This window comes from Salvia hispanica, chromosome 3 (genome assembly GCF_029641045.1).
Source record: "Salvia hispanica isolate PSC_SH4W2 chromosome 3, Shi_PSC_v1, whole genome shotgun sequence".
NCBI classification, from domain to species: domain Eukaryota; kingdom Viridiplantae; phylum Streptophyta; class Magnoliopsida; order Lamiales; family Lamiaceae; genus Salvia; species Salvia hispanica.
The window spans coordinates 20,277,347-20,290,648 of NC_142694.1; the positions used below are offsets into that span (position 1 = coordinate 20,277,347).

General features: G+C 39.6%; 2 protein-coding genes and 1 pseudogene across 2 annotated transcripts; 1 reads left to right on the forward strand and 2 right to left on the reverse strand.

Moving 5' to 3' along the window:
* Window positions 1-38: 38 nt before the first annotated feature.
* On the forward strand, window positions 39-5,313 carry HEN1 (double-stranded RNA binding protein-related / DsRBD protein-like protein). Its single transcript, XM_048114764.2, has 10 exons — window positions 39-209; window positions 1,050-1,359; window positions 1,798-1,887; window positions 2,116-2,570; window positions 2,778-3,017; window positions 3,159-4,033; window positions 4,113-4,264; window positions 4,345-4,461; window positions 4,540-4,677; window positions 4,762-5,313. The coding sequence occupies exons 2-10, from the start codon at window positions 1,081-1,083 to the stop codon at window positions 5,194-5,196; spliced, it is 2,781 nt and encodes a 926-aa protein (XP_047970721.1). The 5' UTR covers window positions 39-209; window positions 1,050-1,080; the 3' UTR covers window positions 5,197-5,313.
* A 45-nt stretch (window positions 5,314-5,358) lies between these two features.
* On the reverse strand, window positions 5,359-8,126 carry LOC125213951 (putative late blight resistance protein homolog R1A-10; annotated as a pseudogene).
* Window positions 8,127-9,800: 1,674 nt separating this feature from the next.
* LOC125210742 (uncharacterized) lies at window positions 9,801-11,610 on the reverse strand. Its single transcript, XM_048110322.2, has 2 exons — window positions 11,230-11,610; window positions 9,801-11,145 (listed from the first exon to the last, which is right to left on the reverse strand). Exons 1-2 carry the CDS (start codon window positions 11,314-11,316, stop codon window positions 9,916-9,918), a joined length of 1,317 nt encoding a protein of 438 aa, XP_047966279.1. The 5' UTR covers window positions 11,317-11,610; the 3' UTR covers window positions 9,801-9,915.
* Between the last annotated feature and the right edge of the window lie 1,692 nt (window positions 11,611-13,302).

Below are 13,302 nucleotides of genomic sequence, written 5' to 3' on the forward strand. Positions count from 1 at the left end.
AAAAGTAAAGTCAACAGTGAGTCAAGGATTGAAGAAACGGAAACTGGTTGTGAGAAAATCAGTCATAAACCCAAAACCCACACATTTCCGGCAAATCACAGAATTTTCACCTTTATTCTCTCTCTCTCTCTCTCTCTCACACACACAAAAACATACCTGAGTCTCTTATTTACTTTAGCACAGCTGGTGAAGCAAGCGAAACGACGCAGGTAAACATAGAAGCTTGAATGAGTGAGCATTGTTGATGTTTTATTGATTGACACACTGTTTTATGGTTTGATCGTGAGCTTTTTTTGGAGGTGAAAATAGGGCAAAAATAGCTCTTTTGGGGGGAATCTTCGTGTTCTGAACTAGGAATTTCAACCTAATGTACTGATATTCGATGCTAATCGTCGTTAGTTGCTGTGATTTTCTGGATTGAGTGGAAATGGCGTGTTTTATTTGAAATTTAATCGGTTCTATTGTTAATCTCGGCAGAAAAAGAGGAAGAGAAAAGTAGATTAGGTGCAGTGCTTTTTACCGCTGATTAAGTATTTTCATTTTTGGTTAGCCCTGATTTTGATCGTATACTAGCAAGTTGTGGGGATATTTTGTTTGATTTGCATTATGGAATTTTGATGTGTTGATGTTGATTTTGAAGGATGATTGAATGTCTGATTAATAGTGTTAAATTAATGTTATTGTGTTAGTTTCTGATAGGGATAGTATTGGTAGAAGAATGTAATTTGGCGTGGAACGTGTGGGGATGGTTTTTCAATGTAATTTCACGTCTTAGTTCTCTGCGGAATTAAGTTTTGTTTTGGTTCTTTAATGGAACATCGGCTCTTCTTCATAAGCTGGCATTCTGCCTGAAGATATGGGAGGTCGAGACAATAAAATAAGATAATTTTACTCGTGTTTTTTGCTAAAGGCATGCGATGCTTTTCTTACATGGAACTTGTCTCTGAGTTTCTGCCAAAGTTAAGTGTTGAGTGTATAAGCAATGACATTTTTGTTTCTTTGAGTGATCTTTTTTTTCTTCTCACACTACTCCACCTGTTGTTATATAGGTTGTATCAATTTTTATCTGCTGTTGGGAAAATGATAGAAGCAGGAAAACCCCAAGCTAATCCTTCGAAGATGTCATCATTGTCACCTAAGGCGATCATACACCAAAAGTATGGTGACAAGGCCTCCTACCAGGTTGAAGAAGTTCAAGTTACACCAGAAAATGGATGTCCCGGGCTCGTCATCACACAGAAGGCGCCACCATGTCTTTACCGTTGCACTCTGCATCTTCCGGAAACTACTGTTGTCTCTGATACATTTAAAAGGAAAAAGGAAGCTGAACAATCAGCTGCTGAGAAGGCCATAGAAAAGGTATCTTGTCTTCTTTTCGTAAACTGTCTATTTATATAATTGTTTCTTGAATACGTGGTGAATATAAGTAGTAATTTATAACCTCATGCTTATTTAGTCAACAAGGAGTTGGCTCTGGATAAACTAATCTAGAATCTTACTTTGATCACTTGCATAGTGGAACTAGTATTTACTTCTTTATCTTTTTATGGTAAATCATAATGCAATTGAGCAGTTTGGTTTTACTGAGACGAACTCATCTTAACAAATAGAAAAAGATTCTTATTCTGACTCTTTAGCAATAGACCGAGTAATATTCTTGATGATCTCTTTATAGATTTATTATTATTATTCAGTCTTGCAATTTCCATTTTTGTTGTACTTGTATTAAATCATCTTACCCTGCAATCCACAGTAAAAGCTCTCATTACTCTTGTCAATATAAATTTTGTCCTGCAGCTAGGCCTCCGTCAGAAGGAATATAATCCCACCAAGCAGGAAGCTTGGGATGATTTAGCTGGTCGTGTTGCTTTCCTCTTTGCAAATGAGGTACGTTGTGGTAATGCAGTTTGAAAGTAATAATTTCCCTGTAAAATTGTTTTTGGGGCCAGTAGCTATATCAAGCTTTCAGTGAAATGTGCTGGGAACTGTGCAGAATACTTTTTCTCATTGTTATTTAGAGCTATGTATTTTACTTCACGAATAATTTTACTAAATTATTTTCTTTCATTTTCATCTTTTGCCACTTTATTTCTCATGTCTTTGGGAACTATGAAGTTTCTTTCATTTCCCAATCCACTCAGTAATCACTTCAGAGCAGCTTTGAGAAGAGATGGTCATTTCAATGGTTTCGTTCCAGTTTCAGTAATCGCAGTCTATGATGCAAAGACTACTAGCATATGCAAATTCATAAATCCTGCTGCTGAGATGAATTCGCTGCTGGTGATGTCTCTAGTTTCACGGGCAGCAGCTAAACTGTCTGATTTAGTCATCGTATCTGATGATCAGCTTTCGGTACAGAGGATAAATTTATATTCACCAGAGATTATATCTTCAATAAACCATGAAGTGAGCCTGTTGGAAAGCATTCCACTTGATGTGATACTTATTCCAGTTTCATGTGAGAAAGCTGTTGAACCTTTGAAACTTAACATTTCTGCAACTGGTTATTACCTTGATGTTATTGCCCGTGCACTAAGTTTGCCAGGGGCTTCGGATATTATAATATCCAGGTAAGATATTACTAATGCCTTTTTGATGTCAGATCTTAGTCTTCATAAAATAACAATAATGAATTAGAAGGAATCTGGACCGGAAGTAGAATTCATTATCTCTTGTGAAATACGCCTGACATATGAAAGTGCAAAATTTATGATCAACAAAATTGAGAAATTCTTGCTTTATTCTCAGCAAATATCATCTATTGTATTGCTTTGCAGAACGATCGGTAAAGCTTCATCTGAAATGAGAATATATTCCTCCACTCCAAAACGTCTCTTTGAAAACTTGTCAGAGCCTCAAACCAAACAAGCTAGCCATGTTGAAGGATCTCTAAACATAAGGGCAACTTATTTTGCTGGCCAAGAGATACACGGTGATGCAATTCTGGCTTCTATAGGTTACACATGGAAGTCCACCGATCTTTCACATGAAGCCATTTCACTGTGCTCATATTATAGGTAAAGAAGTAGTGATACACATCACTATTCTTCATTTTTTTCTCAATATTATTTGTTTTATTTTCATGCTGTACAATTCCTTTTATTGCACCTTGGAATTTTTTTGTGTTTAATTTAGTTTTCTTTTTCCTTTTTGCCTAGAAATTTTGTCAGTAAGATACCGAGTGGACCATACAAGGTATCTAGAGATGCAATACTTGCTGCTCAGTTGCCTTTAGCATTCACAACGAAAAGCAATTGGAGAGGTTCATTTCCCAGAGACATACTTTGTGCATTTTGCCGCTCTCACCATCTTTCGGAACCTGTCTTCTCTACTCAAAGTAGCATGCTGGATTCATCAGTAAATTTACCTGGATCCCGCAAAAAGTTGAAAGCAACAGAGTTGAGCGAGAAGGAAAAAAGTGAATTGGGCATTGCTGCTGCACCAACTGGAGCTATTAGTTGTAATATAAAGATATATTCCAAAAATCAAGAACTTCTTTTAGAGTGCTCACCACAAGAATCTTACCGGAAGCAGACGGATGCTGTGCAAAGTGTAGCTTTGAAAGTCCTACGCTGGCTGGACTTATATTTTGAAAAACCAGACTTGTCTGCGGAGGAGTTGGGCTTATTAGCAAAAAAGTTTGATATTCAGTTTACTCAAAACTTCTTTAAGGGATTCTCGCTATGCCACTCTGTGCACAGATCTGGAACCACCATAACTCAAGCTTCCGATACAACTCTTAATAATGTAGAGGGTCAAAATTCGGGCGTAACTCCAGGTAATGGCTGTTTAGCATGCATAAGCTACACAGTCTCATTGTTAGGAGAAGGAGATGGCACTAAAGAATATATTGAAAGCTGCGAAGAGTTTGAGTTTGAAGTCGGTAATCAAGCTGTCTTGCCTCATTTGGAAGCAGCTGTGGAAAAGATGGCTGTTGGCCAGTCAGCATATTTTACAGTGGCGTTGCCTCTCAGTGAGTTGATTTTGGCTGCATCTGGGGATTCTGCGAAAACTCTATCATTATTGTCTCCAAGTACGTTGTAGTTCAAGGCATTAAGACATTTCACGTCTGTGTTCATGTTTTGCATCTGAGATTAATGAAATTGTGGCAGGAAGCTGCAAATTGGAGTACTGTGTTACTTTATTGCAGGTGACTGAACCATTAGAAGATCGAATGGAGCAAGCCCTGTTTAGCCCCCCTCTGTCCAAGCAGCGTGTTGAATTTGCTGTATGCCAAATTAGACAATCTTCTGCAGTTTCTTTGGTATAAACTGCACTTCAGCAAAATGTTTCCATGTAGGTGATGTTTAGGGGCTTGACACTTAATATCCGCTACAATTGCAGGTTGATTTTGGTTGTGGTTCTGGAAGTTTATTGGATTCCTTGCTGTCTTATCCCACATCACTGGAGAAAATTGCTGGTGTTGATCTTTCACATCGAGGTCTTGCAAAAGCAGCAAAGGTGACATTTCACACTTACTTTAGGTTTTACATGCGTCTCTCTCTTCTTCTTTTGACGAATGACATTCCATCATTGCAGTTGGTTCACTCAAAGTTAAACAGTTTATTAGATCCCAATGAGCCGACTAGCGAGATGAAATCTGCAGCTCTGTATTACGGAAACATCACAGAATTTGACCCTCAGCTACATGGATTCGACATTGCAACTTGCTTGGAGGTAACTTGTTTCTCTCTTCTGAACTATGCGATTCACGTCTTTTTGGTTTGGTTAACGTTGTAAAGTGTGATGCATTGTATACAGGTGATTGAACATATGGAGGAAGAAGAAGCATGCTTATTTGGCAATGTAGTGCTGAGCTTGTTCACCCCCAAGATCCTCATCGTCTCCACCCCAAACTACGAGTACAATGTGATCCTCCAGGGATGCACGCCGCACGGCCAAGAAGATGATCTGGATGAAAAGAACCAGGCGCAGGCCACCAAATTCCGAAATCATGATCACAAATTCGAATGGACCAGAGCCCAGTTTCAGCACTGGGCGTCTGAGCTGGCCGCGAAGCACAACTACTCTGTTGAGTTCAGTGGCGTTGGGGGAGCTGCTGATGTGGAGCCCGGGTTTGCGTCCCAGATCGCGATATTTAGGAGAGGGGAAGAGAGTGTGAGCAGCATGGAATGTGGCAGTGAATATGTCCAAATCTGGAAATGGAGTAGAGAGGATGTAGCAGTTAATTGTTGATTCTTAGTCCTACTTTTTGTCTCTTTTGAATGTTCTGTTTATGGAAATTGGTCATTTTTGTTCAGTAACTTGGCAATTTCGTTGCAATTGAAAATTCTACATTATCTAGGTTCTAAATCGATTGAATTCCGATCTTTTTATTCACTACAAAAATAGTATATCTGCATTTTAAACTCTAAACTTTATATCTACAAAAAAGAATGTTCTTCACATACAAAAACTTGAATTTCTATTTATATCCCGATTCCAAATCGAGATCTTTTTGACTATAAACTTTAAAGTTCGGACCTGCCAAGCTCTGCAGTTCTTCGTCGGCCCTCGTGACCAAAACCTCCACACGAAAGGAAAGTTGTTCACCTTGGAACTCAACTTGTTCATCAACTATGTTTTTTGCTGACAGCACCACAGATTGGTTGCAGTAGTATAACTTAATTTTTTGCAGTGTGGGTATGTTTCCAATTTGAAAAGGGATCTCCTCCAACTTTTCCGAGCTATTAAGAAGAAGTTGCTCAAGCCGCGGAAAAATGGAGCTCTCTTGCGTCGTCCAATGCTCCAAAGCACCACAACTCAGTTCTAAGTACTTGAGTGACAAGAACTGGCCTTCAGCTATTTCCCACTTGCCTTCTCTGAAGCATCCTTGGTACAATTTGAGCTTCTCAAGACGGGGTAAGGAACCGATGTTTTCCAACAAGTACTCCCATTCGAACTCACTTTCCATCCAAAGACTCAAAACTCTTGAGGGACTGTGGTAAGGTAAGCTTACAGAGAGAAGCAACCCCTCGAAATTCATAATCACAGTAGATGTTAAGGGATTCCAGTATACACAGACATTCCATATTGCTAAGACCATAATCGATTTGTTCTCTGCCATAATACTTTATTCGAAGTTTCCTCATGTTCGGGATTCTCTTAACCACCTCTTCATCACACTTGAAATTCTTTACTCCCTTGAGCGTGTGCAGATTTTCCATGACATGAACTTGCTCGTCGCTTGGAGGATCCGCGAGCCAGAAACCATCTCCATAGAGCAACTTAACATGCCTTAACTGAGGCATTTTCCAAATTGCAACAGGCGCATTCCACTCATCCCAACAATAAACAATGAACGTATGCAGATTCCAGAAGCGATTAACGGAAGAGTGTAAAGAGGGGAAGCTACGAACTGCATGAATATCAAGGTGCCGCAAGTTAACACATTCAAACACAAGGGCATCCACGCTGCTTCGAGTTAACACATTTAATCTCTTCAGCAATCTAAAATTCCGGCACCACAAGACTTCACCTTGTTCACAGATAATCGAACGAGCATTATATGACATAGATTGCAGTGAATCAATGGCCATCTGCTTTGAACTGTTCCTGAGTATAACAACACGGCGTTGCCTATTTACACCTTCTTGTCCTATCACGTCATAAAACCCATATTTCGAACTTTCTCTTAAGCACAAGTCTCTCATCAAATCATGGATTCTGCACCACTTTATATTTCCCGTAGACCCCAACTTATCAATTTGAATGAGATTTCTATCAACCAAATCCTTCAAGAATCCTTTTGCAACTGTTTCCAAGCTCTTGCCAGTGACTGGTTTTATAAATCCTTCCGAAACCCATAACCTGATAAGTTTAGAGACACGAATTACATTGTCTTCTTCAAACACTCCCATGTATAAAAAACATGGCTTTAAATAGACAGGCAAATGGTTATAGCTCAATTTCAACAATCTCAAGCAATGTTTATCATTCTCCAAATTCACTACCAAAGCTAAGTTCTTCCTTATTGATCCCCAACTTCCCTGAGTCGGCTCCATTTTTCTCAAAAGACCTCCCACAAGAACAATTGACAAAGGAAGTCCTCTGCAATTTGCAACAATTTCCTTTCCAATTTCCACCAGTTCGAGTGGACAACTTTCCTCTCCAAACACAGTCTTGGAGAAGAGCTCCCAGCCTTGAAACTCATCTAGAAACTCCATTTGAAGGTTATAATCCTTGTTGAGTTGAGAACTCAATTGGTCACAAATATCCGACTACCATTCTCATTGTCAGGAAAGAAACGTTGAATCATATCCCACGCATCACTACTCCACATATCATCCAACACAATTAGAAACCTTCTACCGTATAAATATTGATACAGCTCTAATCCTAGTTCATCTTCACTCATTCCACTTTCTTCCCCCTTCCGCGAAAGAAGTTCCCTAAGAATTTTTGTTATGTTGTAACGTGGAGAAATTGTAGCCCAAACACGAATATCAAAATATTCTTTAATAAGTGGTTTTGAATAGACAGCTTTGGCAAGAGTGGTCTTACCATGGCGAGTGGGCCGGCCGCCAACGAGCTTTTCCATGATCCCATTTAAGAGATCTTCCGAGCACACCATGATGCTACTGCCACTTGAAGAAGATGACGTTGAAGAAACAGAGGATGCAGAGATAGGATTCCGCGTATTGATCTCCATCGCTGCTTTCTTGATCAAATCCATTTCTTCAATCGTTTGATGTAGATCTTGATACAAGTTGACACAACTCACTTCTTCACTAGAATCATAGGTGGCTTGATCATTTTCTACTGCGGGTGTACAGAGTTGAACGAGGTGAACAATATAGGATTCGATAATATCTTCAGCTGCATAAGCTGCTTCCATTATTCGCATTTCTAGTGGATCTGCTTCATCTTCATCGTCCAGAGGGGATGCATAGTGTTGAAGAAATTCCTGCAAGAAGGTAAAGAATTGAGTGAGAGATTCAACTTGATTTTTGTCGATACAAATTGGAGGCCATGGATGATTCTCGATATCATCTATGAGATTCATAAGAGACACCAAGGCTGCATAGGCCGCCATGACCAATTGGAAAAAGAGTTTGTTTTTGACAAAAAGTTGAATGGAATTTTGTAGTGGATCCTAAATCTGGCTACAAATATGAACAATCCAACCCCTAAAATCCAGTCATTCCTATATTATTGATGATCCATAGTTTTATTCGTACCTTCCACGAGAATATACACTTTCTGATTGGACACTCATTTTAATGCAAAATTGATAAAATAGAAAAAAGATTGAAAGAAAAAGTAAGTATTGTTATTGGAAAATGAGTAGACGTATTGTTAATGGAGAATGAATCAAAAATTAGAAAGTACTCCCTCCGTCCGCAAATAGGAATTCCTTTTTTTCATTTTAATCTGTTCGCGAATAGGAGTCCCGGTTCACTTTTACCATAAATGATAATAGGGTTCCACATTCCAATAACTCATTTCATTCACATTTCATTTAAAACTAATATATACAAGTGTCGACCATGAATGAGACTCCTAATGGTGGACGGGGGAGTACTACATATTAAAAAGGAAAAAGTCTCGAGTACTATATTTCTTTTATTATTTTTTAATATATTATATTTCTTTTATTATTTTTTAATATATTTATTTGAAACATGATAATTCTAAATTTAAAATAAATGATTAAAATAAAAATCACATAAGTATTTTTTCTTTCAAAAATCACATGTGTTAAACCTAGAGGTGTAAATCGGGTACCCGAACCCGAAATCTCAAAAATATCATACCCAATACCCGACCCGTATGTGAATTCGGGTACTCTAATACCCGATGCGGGTACCGAACGCAACTATTCGGGTAGCCATAAACCCGGAATTATTATACTTAAAATTTATTCTTTTATAATAAATTAAATTGTGGTGAGAATATAAATTATTAAAATCACACAATATTTATACTATTTATTGACTATAATTCTATATTATATAAATGGACATTAGACAAATAGACACTACTTAATTTTAAAATTAATTTTTTTTTGGTATAAATTGAAACATAAAAGAAATTAAAATAATTTTTTAAGACATTAAATGAACATGTAAATAAAATGGAGAAAGCATAACTAATTAATTATATATTTTCAAAAGATAACAAGTAAGAACATAGATAATGCAACATGGACCGTACACGAATGTAAAGAAGAGAGCAAACGGCCAAAAGAGAGCAGCATCAATGGCGTGAAGGAAACTTGAAAAAGTGAAGCACACGAAAAATTTATAAATCTACATGTGATTAAATAAAGTTGCCCTAGATTTACCTATGGGCCATAGGCCCTATACTAAATAAAAATATTTATCACAAATGCATAATTAATCGGGTTTAATCGGGTATTATTTGGATACCCTAATACGGATTTCGGGTACCCTAAACCCGAAAAATAATAACATTAACTAACCAAACCCGTACCCGAACCCATAATTTCGGGTTTCGGGTACCCAAAACCCGTCGGGTATTGGGACTGGGTCGGGAATACCCGAAACCCGCGGATTAAATTTTCAGGCCTAGTTAAACCCTAAAATTATATTCTAGTAATTTAACTTTGAATAAATCAACTAGTACCAATATAGTCACAAACAAAATTAGATTTAAAAAGAAAAAAATGAAAGAAAAAGAAAAAAAAACAATGAATGGAAATTGGGTACAGAGACATATGTAACTACATTCACAAGTAGTACTACTTTTTTATCGTTTGAGAAATTTTGTGCATCAAGGGATCTGCTGTCATCTCTTCAATTTGAAAGTGCCGCCGCTGTGTTGTTCTCTGTTAATAATTTGACTGAAATTATTTGGGAAACTTTCATTATAAACCTTACACACTCAAACTCTCTAACAAAACCAAATTACATTCATTCATGCCAACAAACCACCATCTCTCTCTCCTAACAATCAAGTTTCTCCTTTTTTCTCCAACATACAAATATCTGCTTCAACCACAAGTTTAGAAGAAGATTGATCATCAACACTTTCTGCTGTCTCACCTTCAGCACCAGCTTTATCATCTACTACAATAGAATCATTAACATTACCATCATCACCACTTTGCAAACTCCCTTCCACACAACTTACCTCTCTAGTTTCTACTACTGCTTCAAATCCACCACCAACGCGACCTTCAACGCCTTCCCCAACCTCACACCCATCCTGTTCATCATTCTCCCCTGTTGAATGCGCATTGCTCGCTCCCTCATTTCCAGACTCATTCTCAACAACCTCCTCGTCTACTCGCCCCCCTCGCCTCTCTAGCAACATCAACCTCCTCCTCAGATCACCCAACTCCCCCTCCATCAAGAACAGCCTCTCCTTGAGATTCAAGTTCTCTTCTTCAAGCTGTGCAATGTGAGTGTCCTGATCATCAACCCGATTCTCCAAAACATTGCGATACTCTATCCCACCAGCACTGCCGCTATTTGGATCATAGATCATCTCAAACCTACTCAAATCTTGATCCAACCTCCTCTCCACCTCAACATGCTCCTCCACGTCGCTCTCACTCGAGTCGCTCTCATCTTCCTCCTCGTCTTCATGCCCGAGAGATCTCAGCCTGATCAACCCCTTCATCGAGCCATAACCATCCACCCCCCACTCTTCCTTTGCCATGTTCCCCAAAACCTCGGTGGAAGGGGATAGGATTGGGGTCGGCAACACAGATGGGGTCACCGGAAATGGAGAAACCACCGGTGCTATCCCACCACTTTTCTTCGCTCTAATCAGAAAGGAAGTGGTATTCCTAGGAGCAAATGGGGCAGACCTCCCACCACCACCATCACCACCCACATTCATACTCATATGATTGTTGAACTTCTTTTTCGGGAAAGTTATCCTCGCCCTCACCCGATTCTGATGCTGCAGCTCATTCAATGTCGGAGGGTTATAGTTCCTAAAATTTAAATTCCCGCCACCACTACCACCGATTCCACCTGAGCTAATCAAAGATTGCTGCTGCCGCTGCTGCTCCATCCTCGGTTTATTTACCCTTTTGCCCTTCCAATTGCTCCTAGGACCTAACGACTTATTGAAGGCAGCACGCGGAGGTTTTATGGCGTCGGAGCTCAAATTAGGGTTTTGAAATTGCTGCTGTGGCCCCCACATTCCGTAGCTCCGATTCATCGGAGCCATCTGAGGACGAAAATTAGTCGAATCAGCTTGTTTATAAATTACTGGAAAATTTGCCAAGGGCTTATTGTGGATAAATTTGGTTACCTGAGGATTCATTTGACTTGCATTCAACATAGTTTGATTCATGTTCATCAGCTGCTGCTGGTTCATCATTGTTCCTTTCTCGTTCATTTCAGACGAGATCGGCTCCGCTTTTTCTCACAAAATTACTAGTGAAATGAAGAAGAGCTAAAGACAAAAAAAAGAAATCAGAAACTAGAATCTCGATCGAAATATTAAATCTCCGGCAGAAGTCGAGTAATCCCCCAAAGAAAACAAAGAAGAAAAGAATTAAGAATCGGAAACCCTAGAAAAGAGGAATCACATCCGCGAAGAACTGAAAATCGAAGTTTAAAGAAACGATTAATCGATTTAACGTATCCAAACAAGTAAATCTCGAATAATTAATTTCTCTCTCCACTAAACTTGTTTTTGAAAGCAACCAACAGTCTCAGATCTGTTTGTTTGAAATCAAGGGCTGAGATTAATGCGAAACGTCTATTTCGGGTGGCTGTGAGAGGATTATGGAGTCGGTTAAAGCTTCCCTCTTGAGCATCCGCAGCGGTGACGTCTGTTCGCCGCTGCGAGCTGTCCGTCCGTGCCAGCGGCACGGCGCTGCTCTTAGTTAAGAGCACGTTCGTGCCGCTGAGTAGCCCTACGTGGAGTCTTCTTATTGGCCAACGGCATAGCAGTTGGCAAATTCGAATTTTCTTTAAAAAAAAAAAAATTTCATAAATAATTCAAAATAATACTAAAAAATTAAAAAAAATATTTTTGGATTCCCAAAAAATAGAGCCGTTTATGGACTTTTTTTTGGATTTTTGTGATTTTTGTGATTTTTTTTAATCCCAAAATCATCTATAAATACACAAATTCATCATCCGCTTTTCACATCAAATTATCTCTCATTCATACTTTTTCATACTAAATCATCTACATCTTCCTCTATCACCCAAACTCTCTCTAAAAAATTCAAAAATGGATTTCACCAATCTCATTGCGGAAGCGGAGCGCGAAGAACAAGAAATATTATGAACAATATCGTGCCGCCTATGAAGCCTATGTCGCCGCCAATACCCCCGCCCCTCCTCCTCAACCAACTAGATCAAAATGTCGCTACATCCCTCGTGATCGAGAGGGAGCCCATGAAAGGCTCGTTGCCGACTATTTTTCCGACCAGCCGCGGTATCCAGAAGATTACTTTCGGCGCCGTTTTCGCATGTCAAAACGGTTGTTTATGCGTATTGTCAACACATTGTCCACCCGCGTTGAATACTTTCAAGAAGGTGCAGACGCAACCGGTCGGCAAAGTCTCACGGCGTTGCAAAAGTGTACTTGTGCCATCCGACAACTTGCTACTGTGCAAACGGCTGACCTCTTCGACGAGTATTTGCATGTCGGTGAGTCAACTGGAATCCTATGCCTCAAGAATCTTTGCGACGGCGTTCGTTCTGCTTTCGGCGAGGAATTCCTTCGGGCACCCACCACCGACGATTGTCAACGGTTGCTTCGTCTTCACGAAACAATCCACGGTTTTTCCGGTATGCTAGGCAGCATTGACTGTATGCATTGAAAGTGGAAGAATTGTCCGACTGCTTGGAAGGGGCAACACTTAAGCTGCCACAAAGGTGGCGGCCCAACGCTTATTCTTGAAGCGGTCGCCGACTACCGCCTATGGATTTGGCATGCATATTCCGGTGTTGTCGGATCCAACAACGACTTGAACGTGCTATATTCTTCACCACTCTTCGATGATGTTTTGAATGGTGTAGCACCAGCGATCGACTTTATCGTCAACGGAAATGCATACCACATGAGTTACTATCTCGCCGATGGTATCTACCCAAGGTGGTCGACTTTCGTGAAGTCGTTCAGCAATCCACAAGAGCAAAGACGGATTCTTTTTGTGTAGCGTCAAGAGTCTGCTCGGAAAGACGCCGAAAGAGCTTTTGGTGTCCTTCAAGGCCGATTCAACATTGTGAAGTCCCCTTCTCGGCTTTGGTATGATAAGAATATCGCCGACATCATGTACACGTGTATTATCTTGCACAACATGATTATAGCTGACGAAGGACCGATGGCGGCTAACTTTTACGACGAGGATGAAGCCGGAAGCTC